The sequence below is a fragment of the Patagioenas fasciata genome, chromosome 1 (genome assembly GCF_037038585.1).
Source record: "Patagioenas fasciata isolate bPatFas1 chromosome 1, bPatFas1.hap1, whole genome shotgun sequence".
NCBI classification, from domain to species: Eukaryota; Metazoa; Chordata; class Aves; order Columbiformes; family Columbidae; genus Patagioenas; species Patagioenas fasciata.
In genome coordinates, this window is record NC_092520.1 from 188,821,203 (window position 1) to 188,844,872 (window position 23,670).

The window sequence follows — 23,670 nt, forward strand, 5'->3', positions numbered from 1 at the left end:
AAACCAAAAAAGGTTATCAAGAAAACAGGAATGTCTATAATTAAAGATGGTGGAAATTAGCCTGGGAAGAACTTTGTTGTCAGAAGACTTCTGTTCAGAAGGTAGACTGAAGAAGTAGTATAACCCAACTGCAATTAACAGAATCAAACCAAAAAGCAAATCATATGAAATGCAGAAAGGACTACTGCAACTGCTACAGTGAATACTTTGCCAAAGCCCTGAGTTGAGATAGTTTGCTCTGTCTTATTTTAGGCCCTGAAATGAAGCTTTGCCCCCTTTTCACATGGAAGACTTAAAGAGCTCCTATTAAAACTAGGGAAAAAAAAAAGAGGTGGCGGGGGGGGGAAAGGGGGAGAAAAAAGGAGGGGGGAGGAGGAGGAAAAGAGGAGGGGGGAGGAGGAGGAAAAGAGGAGGGGGGAGGAGGAGGAAAAAAGGAGGGGGGAGGAGGAGGAAAAAAGGAGGGGGGAGGAGGAGGAAAAAAGGAGGGGGGAGGAGGAGGAAAAAAGGAGGGGGGAGGAGGAGGAAAAAAGGAGGGGGGAGGAGGAGGAAAAAAGGAGGGGGGAGGAGGAGGAAAAAAGGGGGGGGAGGAGGAGGAAAAAAGGGGGGGGAGGAGGAGGAAAAAAGGGGGGGGAGGAGGAGGAAAAAAGGGGGGGGAGGAGGAGGAAAAAAGGGGGGGGAGGAGGAGGAAAAAAGGGGGGGGAGGAGGAGGAAAAAAGGGGGGGGAGGAGGAGGAAAAAAGGGGGGGGAGGAGGAGGAAAAAAGGGGGGGAGGAGGAGGAAAAAAGGGGGGGAGGAGGAGGAAAAAAGGGGGGGAGGAGGAGGAAAAAAGGGGGGGAGGAGGAGGAAAAAAGGGGGGGAGGAGGAGGAAAAAAGGGGGGGAGGAGGAGGAAAAAAGGGGGGGAGGAGGAGGAAAAAAGGGGGGGAGGAGGAGGAAAAAAGGGGGGGAGGAGGAGGAAAAAAGGGGGGGAGGAGGAGGAAAAAAGGGGGGGAGGAGGAGGAAAAAAGGGGGGGAGGAGGAGGAAAAAAGGGGGGGGAGGAGGAGGAAAAAAGGGGGGGGAGGAGGAGGAAAAAAGGAGGAGGGAAAAAAAAAAGGAGAAAAAGCAGCAAGCACTCCCCCCTCCCGCAAACAAAACAAAACCCCAAAGAAAACTCTCTGAGAATTATTCTGAATACATAAGAAAATACTTCCAGTTTGCACCCTGAGAATCTTGCATTCCAGCATTTCTGAATGTACAGCCAATGCCCTTCAACTGGCATTCAAACTGACTAGTTTGCAAAGGTTTTAGGAGCCCTTGGGTAACTCATGACTCTTGGTTCTGCTAGAAGTGCAAGGAAAGGACTTATTTTCCCAGATCAAAGAAAGGGCTATTTGGCATCTAGACCAGGGATGTCAAACTCCTAAATGTAGGAGCAGTTACATTTATACAGGCTTAAAATTACGTTTGGCCTTTTGAAGGCAACTGCAAGGCTGATGCGGCCCCTGGTGAAAGTGAGTTTGACACCCCTGATCTAGACAATAACTTGAAAGCTCCTGAACCAGAGGAGAACCTAATCCAGGATCTGAAGAAAGCAAATTCCTGACAGGTGTGTGCATCTCCTTCTCTAGCCCAGGGCTCTGGAGCCAGGACAACTCTCTAATTAGGATGGCAGACAGGAAGGACTGAAGCTACACCCACTACCTAAGGATGACAAAAGATGACAACAGCAAGGATGCCAAGTTATACTGACGGACACTGCATGGTGGGGCACAACTGATGTCCACAATTGATGATTCATTAGGAGCAAATGAGAGAACAGAGACTTGAGAGGACAACTGGCAATGCCTGTGATGAAAATTGTGCAGGCAAACGGTGGGAAGGAGACATCCACCTCAAGGAACTGTGATGGAGTAAACACAGGTATCACTGTACATCTCAACTACCACTAACTGGAAAAAAACCCACAACTCACTAGGGGGTGGGTGGGTATGTGTGTATGTGGAAACAGATAAGACATATTTGCAAGAGCAGGCATTTAACAGCCAGACATCTGATACGCTCCAGGGGACTGTTTCCTGAAACAAAGGGTTCTACTAATTACCATAGATGCTCAAAGTTAAGGAACATCAGAACTAGCTATTGTTAACATAAAAATCCTTGAGGGATTTGTCCCAGATTTGTCCTTCTGGGACAAAGCCATATCAGAGATCTTTGAAGTTGCTGAAGCAGGGGCTGATTTCAGTCATAGGACACCTGGAAGATTCAGAGTCAGGGGCACACTATGCAAAAGCTTCTACAGCCTAACTAGTGTTCATACTTAATGTTGACTCTCAGATATGCAGAAGAAAAGAAAGTTGCATAGCCCTTCTTGGTGTCGTGAAGCTGAAAACAGGCATTCACTGAAAACATAAAAAATTTAACATCAAATGAAGACAACCACACAACAAGGAATATCCAAGAAGGGAGCATACAAATCTAACAGAGCTGAAATGAACTGACACTGTATGCTGGCTCTACTATACTTTACACCAAGTTATAGGAAGGAAAGATCTAGGGCATGCTCTTTGTTTATAATGCAAAGGAACTTGGAAATCTTGAGAAATTAATAGTTCATTAATACACTTACTATGGACTCTTGGCAGCGCTCCAAACAATACACAATATCTATCAGTGCAACTTAATCATTGATATTAATAAATACAATCTCTTAGGAATGTTTATAAGCTAAAATTACAGTATGACTGCATTTACCCAACTCCGTGGTCAGAGGCAGCTGTCAGAAATTTGTAGATAGCCTCTTGCTTAATCGTTTCATGGCATCCCCCTTGCAAGTGATTTGCAGCCAAAGAGAGTAAACTATAAATCTGGAAGAGCCAAAATGAATTCATTATTGTTCAAAATCAAAATGCATAAAGAAAGACACAGGAGTAAGACTACAAAGAGTTCTACCATAAATGACTACTTACAGGGAACACGAAACATCTGTCACTTCTTCTCTAAAGCATGCAACTGTGATGGGGAGTTAAGACTAAGCCCACAGAGTTTATCACGAGTATTTCTGAATTAATTGAATTCCAGCGCAACAATGAACTGATGCAGAGCAAAAGAGTACGTATCATGTAGTCTAAAAAAGTTAGCATCTGTCATTACAGAGGCAGGAATACACCAACATACTCAATTTTGTGGTTTGTAGACAACAGTTCTACGTACACAAGGGAGTAAGTTGTCTAAAGAGCACAGGGTGTATGACTATTTTAATATCTCCATTTCCACTGCATATATGGATCCAACATTTAGCAATTTACAACTGACAATCTAACTATATCAAGTCAGACAGGGATTCTTCCAACTGATTAAAGAAGTAAGCTTTCTGCCAGACATCACTATGCATCAGTGATGGATTCCAGAAACTGAATTGCCCCTGAGTTTTGAGATAGCTACTAGAAAATCCAGCAAAACAAGTAGAACCTCAGTAAACCTAAAGGAATGGTGAAACCACTTGCCTGAAATTGAAGTGACTAGCTGGTTTTATATACACATACACATACAGGTATGTGTGGTGAGTTGGTCCTGGCTGGCAAATAAGCCCCTACCGAGTTACTCATTCATTCTAGCCCAGCAAGTTGGGTGAGAATCAGAAGGGTAAAAGTGAGGAAAAAATAAAAAAATTTAAAAAATCATGAACTGAGATACATACAGTTCAATAAATGAAGGGGAAAAAAAACCCAAAACCTTAAGTGATGCAAAAAAGGCAATCGCTCACTGCCTCCCACCAGCAGACCAATGCCCAGCCAGTCTCTAAGCAACAGCTACTTTGGAAAAACTCCCTCGATGATTTCATTGCTGAGCATGATGTTTTACAGTATGGAATATCCCTTGGGTCAGCTGGGGTCAGCTGTCCTGCCTGTGCCCCCTCCCAGCCCTTTGCTCACCCCCAGCCCACTTGCCAGAGGTGAGGGGCAGAGTGGGAAAACAGAGAAGGCCTTGCCACTGCACAAGCACTGCTCAGCAACAGCTAAAGTACTGCTGTGTTGTCAGCACTGTTTTGGTCCCAAATCTGAAACACAGCACCATAAGGGCTGTTTGGAACAAAAATAACCTCATCCCAGCCAAACCCAGTACAACACGTAAGAAAAATATCTCCCTTTCCAGATACAGTTTCTGCAGTCGTAGTCTATATGACAATCTGTCATACAGACTGAAGAGCAGACCCCCAAGACTGTCAACAGCCTGAAGGGCAGACCCCCAAGCAGGAGAAAGCTCATGACCATTAAATATCTCAATATCATCTGCAAGACTCTGAAATAGCTGTATGAAAGTTACCGCTTCACAGGTCAAGAGGCAAGACCTACCCTCTCAAGTGTGGGGAACCTGTATTCCCTCCATGTCAGACAAAGTTGTGTTATAAGATTATATGGTTGAACAAGTCATTTATCAAAGGCAAAAAGCATTTGTAGCTCCTTTCAGTAACCTGAGCTAACAGATCACTGAGCCTCAGACACTGATCTTGCCAGCCCACACTGACAGCTTTGTGCATAGTTATCATTTTTGCTCCTGCCTAGCCCTGGAGTCTGGCAGGAAAAAAAAAAAAACAGAAAGAAAAAGAAGCTCTAAAGTGAACTACAATTCACATACATTTTTGAAGAGCCGCTGCAAAAAGCCACATCATCGATAGGAGCAACTGAAAGCAAAATACACAGAAATCTGGTCTGACTGATCTAGCATGCATCATGTGGTAACCAGTGGTAAACAGATTTAGGGGTATATATGTTGACTTCAGCAGTGTTCTCCTTACATTGATAATTAGTGGCTGCTCTTCCAACGATCTGATGTCCAATTCGCATTATTTTACACCTTCTTCCCTCCCACAAATGGATTTTCAAGATGGTTGGTACCAACTTCCCCCTCATTTTAGCTTTAGTCTTTCACTTCCAAATTCAGTCAGAAACTATACACTGCAAATTAGTTTGATATCCACATTCTCTCACACACTTTGTCAGACAGGTAAAAACCAACACATCATTTTTCTGCTTCTCATATCAACATTATTAACATAAACTATCCCTTGTTCTGTATTCTAAGTCTGAACTCAAGGATTCTTTAGAAAAAAAATCAACATTCTCAAAAACTTTATAGTACTTAGAGCCCTGTGGAAAGTTGGGATGTAACAGAAAATAGTCTATATAGATGTAATAGCACAAGTATTCAACTAGCTGCTATAATTTAGTTATTAAAGCAACATTTCTACAGAAAGTTATACAATTAGTGCACAGATTTTTGAGAAAAACCACAGAATTTACATTTCAAAGAGAAAAGAAATACCTCTGAATGTTTATTGATTTTTGCTAGCTCTGCTGCTGTTTTCTCATCCTTAGTCTGCAGATTTTTGTCAGCTCCCAGCTCGAGCAATTTAAAAATGACACTTTTATGTCCACATTGTGCTGCCCATATTAATGCCTGCAAAGAACAACTTCATTTTACCAAGTCCAGATATGGAGCAAAAAAGAACAGAGGTTCAATCAATAATGCAATACTCACAAGTTCTTATATGTCAGAATCTGGAGACAAAGACATGTAAGGCATAATAATCGCAAAGCGGTGTTAAAGCAGAATATACCAATGAGTGTTTCTGAGGAAGCTCTACTTCAAAACAAGTTTGTGCGTTCTTGCTTTTGAAAGTTTGTATCACTAATTACAACACACAGAAGTAAATAACTTACTGAATACCCATTTTCATCTTGGGCATTTATGTGTGATCCATGAGCAACAAGAAGTGCAACGACCTGAGGGTATCCTTTCCTAGCTGCATACATCAGTGGAGTCATTTGCTTCCTGAAAGAAAAGTGGATGAGTGAAAAAAAAATATTTCAAGATATCAAAATCCAATGGCATTATCAAGTAGAGCAACTCAATTCTGTAAAGATTCTCTGTTCTATAGAAGAACTAAGCAGAGGATGAAACCTCAAGACACCATATTCACACTTCAGCACAAGGTCAACGTAACAGAACATACAGATTCAGCAACTCATTTACATCCAGTTAGCAATTTTTAAATATTTTAAGAGCTGGCATTCATTCCCTGATTTAAATGAAGTCAAGAAGTCAATTGCTGTCCTTCACAAGAAAGAAACTTAGAGGAAACTAAAACAGTCTCTTCCAGGATTTTAGAATATAGGCTGATAATACTTCAGAGAAAACCCAAACAATAGCAACAACAAACAAATAAGCCCACAATCCTTTGTCACTTCCAAATTCAAGTAGACCATTAAAAAAATAACCTTAACATGTCCCAGCTATCAAACATGGTAGCTTGGTGAATAAACCATTTCTGTCTTGGTTCTGAACTATACAAAACCATTTCTTTTAAAGGCCATCCCTCCTGCTGCTACTACAGGCCCAGCAGTAAGCCTCTCATTTAGCACATGGACCAGCTTAATGAGAAGGGAATAGACATAACTGCAGATTGTAGCTTCTGTCCTACTAAAAGCAGAGAATACCAGCATATCACCCATTTTTCCCCCCAGGAAAAAAAATTGGCAGGGACTTGCATTTTTTATTTCAAAAACTATTTTTAAAAGACACAGCTTAAGTGACATATTCTATACGCAGTTTAATTTTAATCCCAAGTTATGAAAAGAAATATGCAGTTTTTTGGCAGGCAAGTTGTAAATCACAATCAAGTATTTAAGAGGGTTAATGTTAAGAACAACAACTATGTACATGCTTGCAAAACCCTCTCTGGTAAAAACAATGTAAGTAAAAGAATGACAGGTCACACAACCCTTGCTGGATGCAGAGGTGCAATGCAACAGCACAGGGTGCACACAGATTTACAACATCCAATCTCCCCCCCAGTATGCCTGAGAGCAATCTTCAGAGAATTATATACAAGTACCATACTTAAAATCTCAACTTTTAAAATACTAAAACTAAATACATATCAAAATATTTTGTTCTTTATCCCATTATTGTTTTCTGTTCCTAGAAGCGTATGTGTTGATGCTTTCTCTCCTGTGTATAACTATTTCTTACAGTTGCTGAAGAAACAAACACTTACAGACACCACCTTTCCCATTATGTTTCCTTTATTTTAATATGCCAAAACCACAATGACAACAATCTATTGATATTATGCTTCTATTAAGATGCTTATAAGATGAAGCCATTGTGAATTGCTCTGAACGCTTTGAAAGAATAAAAAAACACTGCTCAAAAGCTTCTGTCAGAAAAGTATGTTTCCAGATGCCAACACTTATTCTTCAGTGAAATAAGATTGCAGAATTCAAAAAAATGCAGTACTGGAAGACAAAGATGTGGAGTTTCTGATTGCTATGAAGAAATCAGACTAAAGCTAAAATATTTTACTAGGGATGTTAAATTATAATTTATTCTATCTTAAAATGAAATATTTTTTCCTGAAAAACTATCATGTATTGCTTTTTACGTACAGCTCTGTGTCAAAAATCTGCTGTCAAAAGATTATTTTATCTCCTCAGGATGTGAGGGGAGGATCACTCTTTGCATTATCGTGTTTCTTAGTAAGTTCACTACCGGCCACTAGAGGGACCTCGAAAAGCATATGGAAACCAAAGCAGTTGTCTTAAAACAAAGACTTTCTGCTTCTTTCCAGAGTACTCAGAGAAGTAGGGCTTTGCTCATCTTTCCTTGTTATTGCTCACTAACAAAGGGATAATACTTTGTCTTATGCAAACACAGATAAAAGTGCACTGAAAAAAATCCAGCCATGTTACAAATTTGAAAGAGTCTTGGGGGAGGTGGGGAATCAATTACTTGGAGATAAGCAAAATAAAAAGTAAGCAGGCCTTCAAGACATAGTCAATAAGAGAAAGGAACTTGTTAATGAAATGAAAAGACTTGCATCAGTTTATAATTTAATTTAGTCCATCAACACTGCAAAAGCAGAAGTTTTGACTGAAGATAAGGAGACATTTTTACCATGGGACACAGTCAATCAGTGGAACTGGTTGCTCAGAGAAGTTTTGTAGTCTTGGCGGGTTTCAAGACCAGATGGCAATCAGGTCCAATGTCAGTGGAGGTGGCTTTAAGAAAGAAGTTGGACTACAGACCTCCTGAGGTCCCTTCTGACCTGAATTACCCTGTGATCCTACGAAGATTACTATAAAAATAGAGAAAAAAGCCTCTACAATCTGCCCCTGTAACTTAACAAATGATGAGATGGCAAAATACAGATATCTAGACATATACAGATAAAGATCTATATTTTAAAGAATGAACAGAAGTTGATTACAACCTAATAATTTATAGCAACAGAAATCAAACTTGCTTGCCCAATGCAGACACTCCCTCCCACCCTAATTTCTATTCAGTAGGAGGCAGCCTTTGACAGACTTCCCATGCTATCATCTTTGAAGTATTTACATCTGACTATCCATTCATGCCTGTATTCATTTTAATTTCTTCTGCTCTCAACTTTTTTGTTTGTTTTTGAACTTTCACACTGCTACTCAAAATTATCTTCTCCTTTTTCAAAGGAAAAATACTGAACAAAAGTCCAGAGGCTACAGAACAGTCTTGTCTGTAAAGAACATCAGGTAGTTATTGCAGCTGCACAGTACTGCAGACAACGCATATGAAATCGGGGCAATAACTCACTGGCATTAAAGTCCCTGAAAAAGTTTCTCCATTTTTAAGTAAAGCCCAATAAACATGACATTAAAATTAAGAAGGTCCACTAACATGAATATGCAATTAGTACTTCAAGTATTCAATTTTAATGTTCGAGTTCAATTTCAAAGGCTACCAGCTGTTTCAGGATAGAAACATATATAGTGCTGCATAAATTTGAAATCGTGTTTACGCACCACTATATATGAGGAGATACTGTTTAATGTCTTGGACACAAGCTGCACAGGCACCACCTCAGAATGCAAGGTCCATTTACATGTATGTCCACAAGAGGGAGGTCAGAGCATTAAGGAAAACAAATCTGATTTTTCTAACCCTGCAAAGAACCCCCATAAATACAACAAGAAGCTATAATGTGCCAATTCCACGGTTTCTTACTAAAGTTGGAAAGAAATTAAATGTATTGGTACATCTCACTGGGATCTAAAAATGTACATAGAAGGCACAGCGATAACCATCCAGCTAAAAGATCTGAAGAATTGTTTCGACATCGAGGAACTTTGAAGACATTTGCACTTCAGCAATCTGGCTTGCAGGTGACCTTCCTGTCCAAACACCTGCAAAGTCCTTTTGTACAGCACAACTTGCGACATGACCTGTGCCTATAATGAACACAATACTTCCAGTGATAATAAATAAACAAAAATCTTAAAAGGCATATAAGCAATTTATTGATTAAGCATGATGTCTGTTCCAACTATGTTTGCTTCCAGCTATGCAGCACCTAAATAAAAAGCAAGGAATTCTTCCCTGGTTTAATGCAAATGGAAGGGGTTTTTTTGTTTTTATTTTTAGGTCTCTCTGCTTTTATGTTAAAGTTGGAGAAAAAGACAAAACTGAAAGGTCTTTCAGTTTTCAGGGCCATCCAAAATTTCGAGACACCTACACAAAGACACAACCAGAGGTTCTTACAGGCTCACTTCACCTTCATTCTGTCAAAAAAAATGGGGCAAAACATAATCACAAGAGCAAGCTGAACAGAACAGCCCTAAAAGCTACCACTTGGAGCCTCCTAGCCTGGGTAACCCTGTGCCGTGACAAAACCAGGTGATGTGGTGGTAGCTGCCTATCTCACTGAACAGTGTCCTGAGTACTGTCTGTTACTACTCACCTGAGGCTGTGGTGCAGAACTCACCACAACTAACACACACACGTTCTTATGTTTGGGAGCACACTCTCAAGCAAAACAAAGTTCATCTTCCTGGGAAATTTCAGAAGGGGAGAAGAGGAAGAGAAGATGACTCCCATCTAAACACAGGTTTCCTGCCATCGAGAGATTATATATATATATATACATATATATATATATATATACACACACACATATACATACATATATATATAATTCAGCATTTCAGGCTGGTGATTTGGAGAAGTATAAGGTGTACGTAAAGTCTCATAACTGGATATATGTTTATTAACTAGACCAGTGTATCACTAACATTAGAAAAAAATACAGCAGGTAGAAAACAATTTAACCGTATGAGTTTAGTCACAATCTTTTCTTATTGAGATCCCAAAGGGAATGATGCTATAAGACACTAATATTTTAGTCTATCGATCCGCAGACTGAACACAGCTTCAGATAACCAGGAGGCATCTTCAGAAGCTTTTGGAGCCAGTTTCACCACACCAGTGCTGTATATTAAGCTTGGAACTGAAAAATGACACAGTTAACAGTGTGTCCACAGCAACAGAAGGAAAGCTACTTGCCTGTTTTCTGGTTTATCGAAGCTTTAAGCTATGAGGTGGGAAATCCTATACAACAAATAGTATTGGAAGAACATACTTTAGAGCACTGTGAGCTGCAAGATTCTTTTTCCAGGCATTGTCTGCTTGAGCAAGGTAGTACAGTCCTCTACATTACTGAAGCAGAACATGTTAGGAGAATGGAACATACAACTCTAGTAAGAAGGCTGGGCTGGAAAAGGTGACTGCTTAGTTTCAGGTGCCCTAGTTTTAAGCTTCATTTTAGATTGCCAGTTCTTGTACCTTTCTGCTTCTGCACTCATTGTATATGTATTTGTTTTAAAATTAAAAAAGGCATCTGTGTAAGTTCTACAGCACACAGAGGTGGGAAGGTAGACAGCTACAAAGTTATCTTTACACAACTGGAAAAATGCAAAGGATGTGATTATAAAAGGAATTAGCGTAAAAATTACCAACAGGGATGGCAGCACTCTATGCTATGACATTCCCAATTATCCTGCCCTGTCTTCCCACGTCCTCACTCCATCAAATTTTTACAGGCAAGCTGGTTCAGCTGGAGACATGGACACTCTGACATAAAGTAGAAAAAGAAATGAGTTATCCACAGAATCAGAAACTTCTCAGACCTTTTTCAACTTTACTTTCAAAGTGAGGGTGAAGTCTCCAGTCAAGAAATTCAGCACATACTCCATCTTTCTAATGAAATAGCAATTCTCTGTCATGTAAAAAAATCAATCCAATTCTATGCAAATAACCCATGATCAGAGTAAGCTAGTGGCAATGACAGGAAGTTTAATATATGATGCAAAGTTGCCAATATAATGCTAATGGATTTCAGTGCAGGTTTTGTTTCTGTTTTACACAAAGGCTGCTCAGGTGACATTCCAAGACACTACTGTATATAGTCAGAATCCCTGCGTTAAAAATAGCACCTGATGTTGCTGCTGCCCGTGAGTATTTCTTACTTGTGCCTTGAAACAGTGGTCAACAGCTGAAAGCCTGTTGGTACCACTGTACAGTCAATACTAGCTGTGAAAAAGTACAATCATCTATTTCAGTGTCTAAACTCCTTCCCCCTATCAAAAGATCAAATGAATGAGCCTCAACACATTTAAAAGCCACTCTTCCAAACTCACACATTTACCATGCTTCTGACTTCTCCCTAACTTGGATAAGAGGAGACAAGAGATATATGGATATATCCCAGATGAAAACAGTACTTTGGTAAATGTAATTTCACATCTGATTTTATACACCTAGTCCTGCTGTCCTGATGTTTTTCAACATAAGTCTTTCTGTCCTGAGTTCACAGTGCTAGAATAAAAATCTCTCTGAAAAGCCTGAAGTTTAATATGGCGTAACATCACTAGGTATTTTTTGCTCTGAAGTGGATCAAAAATCTTGACTCAATCAGTATTAAATTCATTGATTTTCTTGCCCCAGCCATAAAATGCATTGTAATGCATTCACTTTCTGTGGGCTATCTGCCTTTTTACCTGTTTACCTGATAGGTACTATTTGTCATTTGGCATGGTTAACTATCATACAATGATAATGTCAAGGTCTTTGAAATTATTATGTGGCAATGCTGACTTACTGTCTTATCAGTGGCAATGCATATCTTGCTAAAATTGACGCATTATACAATTGATTTATTTTGACTACGTAACCTGAAGATAGAGCTACCTCATGAATTGGGCAATACTGTGATAAAATTTTCCCCCTCCATTATCATCTTCTCAAGAGGGCAAAATAGACTAAACTTTCATGTTGAAAACATTTTTGATACTCTTCAAAATTTTGATACTCTCCAAATGTCATCCTAAGTTAAGGTACATAGGCAACTTAATACCAGACCTGAGCAGTGATTTTATTTTCTTGCATCTGCATTCATGTAGATGACAGTGTGCTTCATTCTCAACTTTTAATCTGTATGACAAAAGACAGACAAAGGTCTAGTTCTTGTAATACTCATCCTAAGAAAAAAATACTGAAGACTTTCTAAAGACTTTTTTTTAAACATACACAATATTCATAACCATTTTAGAGCAGAAACACTGAAGGCTCAGTCATTGACCAGGTCTAAATTGTGCTAGAAATTTTAAGAGGTAAAAAAAGCCACAGAAACAAAATCAAACCTGCACATATTTTATATAGAACAAGAGACAAAGAGCTTATGTTAAAATAAAGGAGGTTTCAGTTATTCACCTGCCTGTACCACCTTCTAACAAATATTGGCATGAAACAGCAACTAAATACATTCTCCTTGCTGGCAAAGCCATTACATTTCTTTGACTCTGCCTAAACAAGAACTTGCAGGTTGTCATCACTAAAATCCATATTTACTAAACAACCTATGAGACATGTAATCCTAGCAGTGATAGTTTTCAGTTCATTATGCCTTTTCTTTCTGTCTGTAATGAAATCACAGCTTAACATTAATAAAACCTTTAAGAAAGCACTGCAAGTTAAAAGAGGTTTTTAAAAAAAGACTGCTTAAGTATTTCCAGGCCTTATAAAAGGATAAAGTATGTAATGTACATTTTCAAGCAAAAGAGAAGCGAACGATGCAAGATAAGCAGAACAAATTTTCTCAAGGTAGCATTCACTTAAATGAAACACTCAGGCTATAGTAGCTCTACAAAGACTATCCAGAGCAGGTCTTAAAATGCCTTCTTGTTTCACCCAGCCATTGCCTTACTTCTTGTTCATCTTTCAAAACTCTTCAGTTAGCTTTGACATACTACATTTGCGTTAACAAAACTGTTTTTACAGCCATCAGTATTCAGTTCCCAATTTTGTTTTAGCAAAAGTATCAGAAGTTACTCTACTGAATACTCTATCCTCAGTACTCTATCCTATTGCAAAGAAATCAACCTACAGACTCCTAAACCCATCTTCTTTCTTAGACTGCATTTCAAAAATCAGTTTGTTTTTCCTTAGTCCTTCCTTGCTCCATGCACACTTCATACTAAATAAATAAACTAAAACTTCAACTAAAACAAATAAATAAATAAGTAATTTGCAAGTTTCTGTGTATCACCTACAGATGACAAGAAATAAAAAAGCCCACTGGCTGTTCTGACAGCCCAATAGAGAAAGGTAAATACCAAACTTGACCTTATATCAAAGTTAAGAATTCTACTTTGCATTCACACACATGCCAATTGTTGACAGACAAAAGGGAAGTGTTGAGACAGCCCAATAATGTGAAGCTTACTTCTTAACACCTGTGGTAAACTGAACACACAGGAAGTACTCTCACAATAATCTCAACTCACTGACAGCTCTGATGCCCCCTCACAAAACATCCTGCTTGCTCTAATGAAACTGGTGAAGTGGGACTGCTGTGCCACACAGAGGGTCTGTTTTGATCCCTTATATCCACAGAACCTGGATTGATGTGCTTCAGCCCTGTTTCAGAACACAGTGGAAGAAGCCCACAAGAAGTAGCAGCTGCTGCCCGAGCAGTTCTAGTGATAGAGTGGCATGCAGTGATGTCAAATACTGGAAAGCAAAAAAGGCAGCATGAAGATTTTTGAAAAATTCAGACCTTGTCATCTAACTTCTACTTTTGTGTGCAACAAATATGACATTTCTGATTCTCATTTATCTTTTGAGAAAGATTACTATTGCAAAAGTGAAAAACACCCCACAGCTGGACACTATATGTGTGTGTATTTTTTCTCCCCAAAATTTAGCCAAAGACCTTTCTAAACATAAATCTATAGCTTTGCACTCTGGCTTACTTACATTTTCAAACACCCAGGACAAAGTTTAATAATGCAGAGACTTCCTCCATTTTTAAAAGCAGGATGTTTAACCTAACAACCAGCTACTTGATGGTAACAATATGTAATTATTTCAGAATCTGTAGCTTTCTCTTCTTTCATGAATAATATTTAGCCTCTCTGAGAAGAATAAATGAATGGCATTCAGATTTGGCACCAAACATTAGTGGCACTTCAGCACAACTATGTTTCCTCCTTGTCTATCAGTACTACGCTCACAGTGAGGTTCAGGGTCCAGAGTAACTCAATTCTACCAATGTGAACCAACAGGCCTCTAATTCTGTTCTTTTTAGAGGGCTACAGTCCATGCTATGCATCTCAGGTCATGTGGTGAAACAGTTGCAGCATAAAAAAAAAAGAATTTGAGTTAGTTGAAAACCAAGCAGTTTCAATATGACTCAATCAATACCTTTTTTCCCAGCAGAGGGAGGACAATTTATCCAGCCCAGAATTTCCTTCTTTTTGATACAAAATGAAACATTGCATCAGACTATGCAATCAGATATCCCACAATGCACTGCTGAAGACTGTTGAGATTTAAAGTGGTAATTTAAAAACAAGTACCATCTTGCTTCTTGAAAGATTAAATCTCCTTCTAATATAGATTATTCCAGATTGCACTGGAATAAGTGTATTTTCTTTACAGAGTTTTCTTTTTCCATAGGAGGCTGTCTGTGAAAGGAAAATAGTTGGATACCCACAAAAAGTTCAAAAGGAAGACACAAAATTACATAATGAATTAAGTGACTTAACTTGCATCCTTATACAGAAGAGACAAAACAATCTGCAAAAGGCAGAGGATGTATTTCTTGTCCTTATACTGCAGTCTAGTTAAGTATTAAGATTAGTTTTTGCCTTAAATTTATATCTTGTTCAGCTGAGGAACATACTTGAATTTGATAAAACTGATCATAGTTTTATTTACTCAGATGAATGACTGTACTAGGAGAAATAAATATATGGACACTAATCTTTCCTTACATAGACAGTAGAGAAGTTGCAGAAAGCTAATGAAGTACATGTCATCTTAACCAACAACAGCAATGTCTACGAAGATGTCTCTGTATATTAATATTGAATTTTACAATGTTTTCACAGATATGTTTTTTTTGATACCTGCAAGTAATGTTAGGGTCAGCATTCCTTGATAGAAGTAGTTCTACAGTCTTCAAGATGACCTCCTCTGAAGCTTGCGCAGTACATGCTGCCATCAGCACAGTGTACTTATCTGTTTTGAAACTTACAGTTAGAGAATTACATATGTAAAGGTAAATACCATATTAATCCAGAAGTTCCTTTAAAAGCCTTTACTGTTGCTAGAGTTATTAACTGGGTTTGATACTCTTAAGATATTTAGAAAAGGGCAAGAAACTTGTTTTCCTTCCAGTGAAAGTCACTAGAATTATCAGGTAAGATAAAGGCATCTGAGAAGATACTCAGAAACATGAGAGTGAATGGCAGCAGTGAAGCATCTATTCCTACCAAAGTTCAGGATACTTTTTAGGTACCCTGAAAAAACAGTAGGAGCTTAACTATAGATGCTTGTTTCTCAAATCTTGCTCCACATCAGTAGATTCACTCCCCATTCCTCCTCACCTCTCTCAAAAATACAGTCAAGGGAAGAAACAGCTTACAGAAATTTAACTGCAATGGATAAAAAAAAAATGCATGAAATGTATTACAAACACATAGCAACATCAATTTTAGGGAGAATAGAGGCCCATACAACAGACAGTTGAAGTAACAAGGCTCTATTATAGGGCTTAAGGAGAAGGAAGTTACTGAACTAGACTACTACAGCACAGTAGTGAGAGGATGAGGATTAAAAGTGTTTTCAGATGTGGATTTAAAGAACATCTATACAGTCCATAAAGATTCATCAGGAGGAACCAGCGTATTTGCTCCAGCTCTGAAGCCAGCTGGGTGTCACATGCCACCTTTGCTCACAAATCAGAATTGTACACCACTGCTGTTTGCCCACAGAACAGGGGAGATCTCCCTCCCCAAAGTTCTACAGAGATGTGGGAAGCATCATGCTTCAAGGACTTCAGTGAGTTAATTGGCCCTAGAGTCAACTACAAGACAGCCATTTGAGTAACTGCCCATTTTGCTTATTGCACAAACTTGTTCTCAGGTTCAAACATGCCTTTAACAATTTGTTTTAACAAGTATAATTTTAGCCGTACCTACTTGAGTCCATACCATGAAGTGTTACAGAATATTTTCTAACTTTCTTGTAGAAATTTAAGACTGTGTACATATGAACACCTTTATTCTTCAACTGAGGTCAGAATTTACTGTATTTAAACATGAGAAATTTGTTACGCACTTTAGCCCCATCTGTTCTACTTACTTTGTTTCTCATCACTTCTTGTCCCCACCACTCCAAAGATCTTAGTTTTGCATTAAAATTAATGTTTTTGTTATATCCCTTCTTTTAATTTTCAACCACCTCATGTAGAAGTTTTAATGCACATAAATCAGTGTGTTAAATTAAAAATTTAGTTTCAGAGAGTCACTCAAACTTCTGAAAAATAGGCAATTAACACTTCATTAATATACTTGGTGCACTGACAGATTGTCAGTCAAAATGTTTAACCTGGCTATCAATAACAACATGAAGAGAAAGATGGTAAGACTTCGAAAAAAGGCAGTGATAAGCACTGTTAAGCTGGGAAAAATATTTAGGAGGAACCTGCGGTTGTATTTGTATTCAGTCTTTCAGGTAGTGATAAAAGAGTGGGGAAATTCTGTTGGTCTACCTATAGCTCATACACGTGAGCAAGAAAAGAAGGGGAGGAAACACCTTAGAATTCAAGAAAAAAATGTTAGAGATCACAAAGAAAATTAGTTTATCTTTGGTCTAGCTGAAAAACCCAGAAGAATCAGTGAATTTACCCCTCAAAGATGCTCCATTCTGATCCCATCCCATAATGAATGGCTACATTAATTCCTTGTTCTTCACAATTACCAAAAAGGGTGAAATTAACTAACTACTTAAAAAGAATGACTGAAACGTGACAAAAGGTGATTAACAGCATAGCTGTTGTTAGGATTATAAGCATTAGAGGACAATTAGCATAGGATCACTTATGTGATTGCCTGCTGATGTAAAAAACACAGCAGGACTGCTGACATTTAGTACCACTTTAGCATGGAATAGCTTTCCTGAGCACATGTGGCCTGACCTGAATCAATCACCTGCAAGCCTGTTCCTGGCTGGCCAGTGCTCTGCTGTGCAAATGCCCTGGCTACTGTCTCCCACACAAACACAGAAACAAGTCAGGCAAGCACAGCTGGTCACACACTGAAAAAACACCACACGTTTGGTTAACCAGTCAGCCAAAACTGCTGCCCATAGCAGTTTTCGCCCCATTTATAGCTCTCTACAGCCACAAACAAGGAAAAGGCATGAGCTGTATGCAGCCATACTTGTAGGCAGCCACATGGAAATTCTCTAAAGTTGGCTACAAGGACAATAATTGGAAAACATGATTGCTTTTGGTGCAGGCAGTGAACTCTAATCTCATACTCTGATCAGATGCTAAGAAGTTCAAGAAAATATCCAGAGCCCGATTTGTACCACCTGCATTTCAGCCTACTACTATTACAAATATTGGCAAGTTACTGGAAAATAGGATCAATGCTTTCATGTATTTAGTGGTATTGTGTGTTGCATCAGTTTTCTTGAACTTGGATAAATCTTCCAACACAATGAAAGAGAAGAATAACCACAGCTTAAGTGGGAAAAAGTTATTATTAAGCCATAAAAATTGATGGAGGAACTGACATTACTTAGAAGCTCCACTAAAATCTTGCAGAAGGTGATCTACCAACATACTAGAGAACAGTTTTCACTTATTAAAAAAAAAATTATAATTTTAGAGATATCCACATTAATTTCAATGAACTGGAAAGCTGTTCCTGTTGTTTGGTATTCTAGCTGGTTTCTGCATGTAAATACTTTTTAACAGGATCAAACAAAGTAAGTTTTAACTCTACAACTTTATCCCAGAATTCTTGACCAAGTATTTCCAAACACCCTTTTTAAAAAAGTACTTGGGGATTGGGATGTGGGATTGGGAAAGATGGAGTGAGAGTGAAAAAAAACATAAGAAAACCGATCAACTGAATGCAGATCAGTTCCAAGAACACGTTTTTTACTTTAAAGCTACCACGTTGATTTCAAAACTGTGAAATGTAGCATAGGCCCCAGATGTACTTTGAACTTTGATTTTTTTCCCTATGTACGTAAAAACAGAATAAGTATAGGACAATGTCTGGTACTGAGTGTTACTAGCCAGTATGTTTCATTCACATCTTACCTATTTCAAAACATGCATTAGCACCTCTGTCCAGAAGAAGACGCACTACTGCAAAATCAGCCACACTGGCAGCACACATCAGTGGAGTCCATCCAAACTGAAAGCTAGACTCTATGCTTATACCTGTCAAAATTTAAGATACTAAAATCATAAAACTGAACCACAACAAACACGCATTTTATAAACATTATTCTGAATATCTATCTTACAAAGGTTACACACTGTTTGCATTTAGTCCTAGGGAGAGAAGTCTCTTGAACCATTTTCATTTTTTTAATACACCTTTATCTAGAATACCAGAAAACAGCTTTTAGAACGGACACTAAAGAAGCTCAGTACTCAATCCAATACCACAGAAAGACTACATTTTAGAAAAAAGTAATACATTTAGCTAAAACAAATAATTTCAGAGAAGTGCACAGAATCTCTGTTTTCTCCGCTTATGTGCAGTACCTTTCCTCAATCAGAATGAAAAATTTTTATACTTGCCAAGTCAAGTGGACTGCTGTAGAAGCTACTTGCTGACAAGGCTTTTAGATCATATTAACTAGGGTTTTCCTGCTTCACAGCTCCTTTTATTCTACATCTTGGAAGGCAATTAACTAGCAGCTGTAAGTTTTGCATTCCGTACAAAATATTATCTCAATAGAAGGAAGACTTCGCAAGATTCAGTCACAATCACCAGATCTGTTTGTTACTCTTTACAATAGCCACATCTTCCTTTGTGGTTAGAAGTAAGCTTGCCAGACAGTCCTTCCAAATTCACCAAGAACCAAGCATCAGACTGAGATACTCATCTAACAACTTTCAAATAAAAATCTCTATATGTTTTTGCAACAAGAGGAATCATCCTTCCTTCAATATTACTTCTTCTATAAAAGTTTCCATCAGCTGGCTGCATATTAGTCCAACAGTGATTACAGATAATCAAAAATACTTCTTTACAGGAGACACCTCTGAAAAAAAGACAAAACTGTCCTAAGAAATCTTTGACAGTCGAGCTACATGCATTCCTTTTCATGCAAATATGTGTATTTATCTTCCCTGCCTTGGTAGTTTGTCAAAGATGTGCTCAGTGTAGCCACATAAAGTTATTAAAGCTGGGGCAGTAACAGTTCACTGCTCTTGGATTGATTCTTCAACTGGCAAAGATGACTGGAGTTGCAGAAGTGATTAGTAAAGAAGTAAGATTCAATGCAAGTCAGGTGTTGAAGTACTCTAATACCTGCAAGCCACAGAATTTGTGATCAGATCTTTTTAGTGATGCATACACACTATCTTCAGTCCTTAATGTCACAGCACACCAGTCTGCTTGCAGTACACAAAAGATTTCATTGAAACCCATGGCCAGGTTCTACAAAGTGAGCCCACAAGTGTCCCTTCAAAGACATATCTGAACTTCCTTGTAGACAAGTCACTTCAAGAATTTAGAAAGTCTGATATTCAACAGCCCACTGAAGTAACAGGAGTAGGAAAGGAATACCAGAAAGCTGGCACTCTGTCAGCCTTAAGAAGTTCCTTTTTCTCTTAAGAAGAAAAGCAGTTCACATAACCAGAGCTCCCATCTAGAGTTTTTTACTTTAACACATATATGAACAACAGTTACAAAAGATCTACTTGGCAGGCATACAGAGACTGAGGGCAACAAACATGATTAAGGAAGTGGAGCATCTCCCTTATGAGGAAAGGCTGAGGGACCTGGGTCTCTTTAGCTTGGAGGAGAGGAGACTGAGGGGTGACCTCACTTGTGTTTACAAATATATAATGGGTGAGTGCCATGAGGATGGAGCCAGGCTCTTCTCGGTGACAACCAATGATAGGACAAGGGGTAATGGGTTCAAACTGGAACACAGGAGGTTCCACTTAAATTTGAGAAGGAACTTCTTCTCAGTGAGGGTAAAAGAACACTGGAACAGGTTGCCCAGGGGGGTTGTGGAGTCTCCTCCTCTGGAGACATTAAAAAACTGCCTGGATGCCTTCCTGTGTAACCTCATCTAGGTGCTCCTGCTCCAGCAGGGGGATTGGACTAGATGATCTTTCGAGGTCCCTTCCAATCCCTAACATTCTGTGATTCTGTGACTTCCTAAAACTCTTCAGAAGGTGTTTTCCTCACTGCTTTCTTTACACATATAGCAAACAGCATGTGCCACCATGCTGGTGCTTTTTCTAAGTTCTAGAAGTAGAAATGTCTTTTTGGCAAGGGGATGTCAAAGCTGTGTTACAGCTTGTTTGCCCTGCACGGTCTCTTACCATCTTTGTAGTGGCTGCCTTGAAACACCACACAGTGTGAAAGTCACAATGCAAACCAGCTAGAGTCTCAGAAGAAGACAGAGAAAAGAGAATTGAAACTGTAATACTGCTTCTTGGCTGCATGGTTATAGGAGTTGTTGACTGAACTCGAAGTGTCTCCCTTTGGTTACTACTCAGTCTCTCTCATTACATGAGCTGTTCTTGAAGTAAGCAGGTTAGTCTAGCATTTTAAATGGCCCTTAAGAATGCACTGGTGAAGCCCAGAAAAAAAAAAAAAAATAAACACCCCACAGTGAAAAATCAGGCCAGATTCAACAGCCAGAGAGCGGCACGGCTGCTGCAGCTCCACACTCTCAGGTCCACCCAGCATTGATGATTGATGCTGAGCGTGTATTCCCAGAAGGCACACACACATAGCACCAGCCACACCAGTCAACACAGATGGAGCGCTCATGTGAACACAGACAGCATGAAGGGTCTCATCCTGCTCCCCTCTGGGACAGATGTATCCCCTCCAGCTGCTGGCATCATGGACACATCAGTCTCTGCCCTCTGGTCCCGCTCCTGTGCCTGGCACATCTTTTCACTCACTCCTGCCTCTACAGTTGCTGCTACCCAGGTACAAGGGCCCTATGACAGCCCTGGGAGTACCTTCCTCTAAGTTCATAATTTGGGTTCCTGCTCAGCCTTGGGCCCCTCTGCTCCCCTCAGCTTGTAGAAATGGGCCTGTGATGTGCTGATGGCTTTCACGACAGGCTCCCCCACCTGTCATTGCCTCTCTGTGTTCTTTCACGGGCATAAGCAGAGAAACTTTTCAGTTACATAACCTCATGAATTATGTCTAGGAGTCAAAACACACAAAACATTCTTACAATCCAGGTTACATACAACTATGGTCCTGGTTAACCAGAAATGGGGAGAAATATATTCTGGCCCCAGATGTGCTCTACAGAAGAAACTATATGAAGCGTGTGAATAATGGTAAAGCAAAACAACAGCAAAAGAAGAAATATGTTCTTTTTGGGTTTACTGAAGTTTCTCTGGTACCTCTTTCAGGTATTTTGTTGACTGTGGCTACCAGCTACAGTAAAAAGGCTGGTTTTAAATAAAAAAATATAACCTCAAATTAAAAAATGTAATGCCTGAAGAACTATGATCAACTTCTACATACAGCTTTTAATGCTAAATAATTCCTTTTTGTGACACATAAAAATACCTGAGGTCTTAAAAGGCTTTAGTTTTAGAACAGCTTAGTACTAGAATACATTTACATTCAGATTGAATTTATCTGAGGAAAAAGTTCTAAAATGCTTGATTCTAGAAGATTTCTTTCTAACAGAAGCATTGATTTCTTTTAAGTCTGTCAGCACTTAGTCCTGTGGTTCCACAATATCTTAAAGCTTAGTTAAATCAGAGCTGCTGATGTCTACCACTGCTGGGTCAGCTAAGGTTCTCATGTGACTCAGGGTTCGAGGTCCCAAACTGGCCAAAACATTATTCACACATTCCCCTCCAGTTTACTACTGCTTTAATTCCCTGAAGTGGCTCACAAAAGATCAGATGAGCTCCAGTACTCATAAAGAGATAGCAGTGAACAGACTGCTGAATGAGAACAGGAAAGAGGATTTGATTGCAGCTACATCTTTTATCAGCCTGTACTTGCATTACTTTTTGTAACACATACTTCAGAAACTTGTTCTCAGTATGCTGCCATTTTATAGGATGGGTACGAGAAGACATTGTTCTCATCCACCTCCTAAAGGAGCTCTGTAAAACTGCCTCAGCACCAAAGATTCCTAAAGCAACGGCTAAGCAAGCCAGAAGACAATATGTTCTTGCTCTGCCTGAAAGAATGGCCCCAACCAACTGTTGCTAAGAAATCCACTTCCAACACAAACCCTGAGTTTGGTAGAATGCTGGTAGTGAGTCTCCTACAGGCTCTACTGAACATATACTAAAAGCAACTTTGGAGGCCAAGATTTAATCTGACTAAGCACCAAACCTCTGAAGGACAATGTAACCTTTCTTCAGAAACACCTTCCTGTTAGAGAGGCATTGTTTTCCACCGCTCTGCAGAACAGAGGGGTCAAAATATACTGTTAATCATACTTCCAGGAAATGGTAGATCCTCTTGTGATACTGCCTTGTGCATCTCAGTGGACACGACAGTGGACTGCAGGAATCTTCAGCCTGACCTTACTCTCTTACAGATACTTATTGTCATCTCACAACAGCAGAGAACTGCCCAGTATGCAGCAGGCATCAGCACGAAAAGTGAACTATTGCTGTTCGACTGAAATACAAGCCATTAAAAATCGATGGCTGTAACAAGACAATTCAGCAATATGATGCACAGACATCACTAAAAACACTGCCTATAAGAACATATTTTGTCAAAGCAAGACAGCAGATGTATTTCACTCATAATTACGCTTCTGTGTTTCAGCCTGTGCAATAATTTTTACTAAATTTAAAAAGCAAACCATTCACTCACCGTGGTGAGAAACAGTTGCCTTCAAAAGGGGTAAATATTGTCATTGTTTTAAAATCCAGAAAAACACATTGCTAACTAGGAAACTCATAAGACATTTTCCTCAGAAAACAAACTCTCGACTACTATATTCTGCTTGCTTGCTGAAGCAGAACTTCTTGACAATTATCACTAGGCAGGTCAACTCAGCTATGCAGTTTCTTGATTGCCCTGGATGCTTCAATAAGTGATCCAATCCTCCCAACACTGAATAACAGAAACGCATTACAGACAAATACTGAGTAAGAGAACAGGAAGAAAGGCTTTTAGTGTTAAAACGAACTACTTTTTAGTGACAAATGCCATACAAACCTTATTACGCCTTTCAGAATCACACAAACTTTGTCCAGCTGATGTTGCCAGGACAGCAGTATCACACAGGGCACATACCAGAAACTTAACAGTGCTGTGAGTGGGAGG

The 23,670-nt window shown here is 39.2% G+C and overlaps 1 protein-coding gene across 4 annotated transcripts in view; it reads right to left on the bottom strand.

Annotated features, from left to right (window-relative positions):
* ASZ1 (ankyrin repeat, SAM and basic leucine zipper domain containing 1) overlaps nt 1-23,670 on the bottom strand; it is a 40,322-nt gene that overhangs the window by 14,242 nt on the left and 2,410 nt on the right. For 3 of the 4 annotated variants that reach the window (XM_071803336.1, XM_065846288.2, XM_065846305.2), the window contains exons 3-8: nt 18,471-18,593; nt 15,262-15,373; nt 12,212-12,283; nt 5,698-5,809; nt 5,300-5,434; nt 2,729-2,841 (exon numbers count right to left, since the gene is read on the bottom strand). In XM_071803336.1, coding sequence (XP_071659437.1) covers nt 2,729-2,841; nt 5,300-5,434; nt 5,698-5,809; nt 12,212-12,283; nt 15,262-15,373; nt 18,471-18,593 — 667 coding nt within the window. The remainder of the gene's footprint in view (nt 1-2,728; nt 2,842-5,299; nt 5,435-5,697; nt 5,810-12,211; nt 12,284-15,261; nt 15,374-18,470; nt 18,594-23,670) is intronic. The other variant, XM_065846298.2, reaches the window with a different exon arrangement.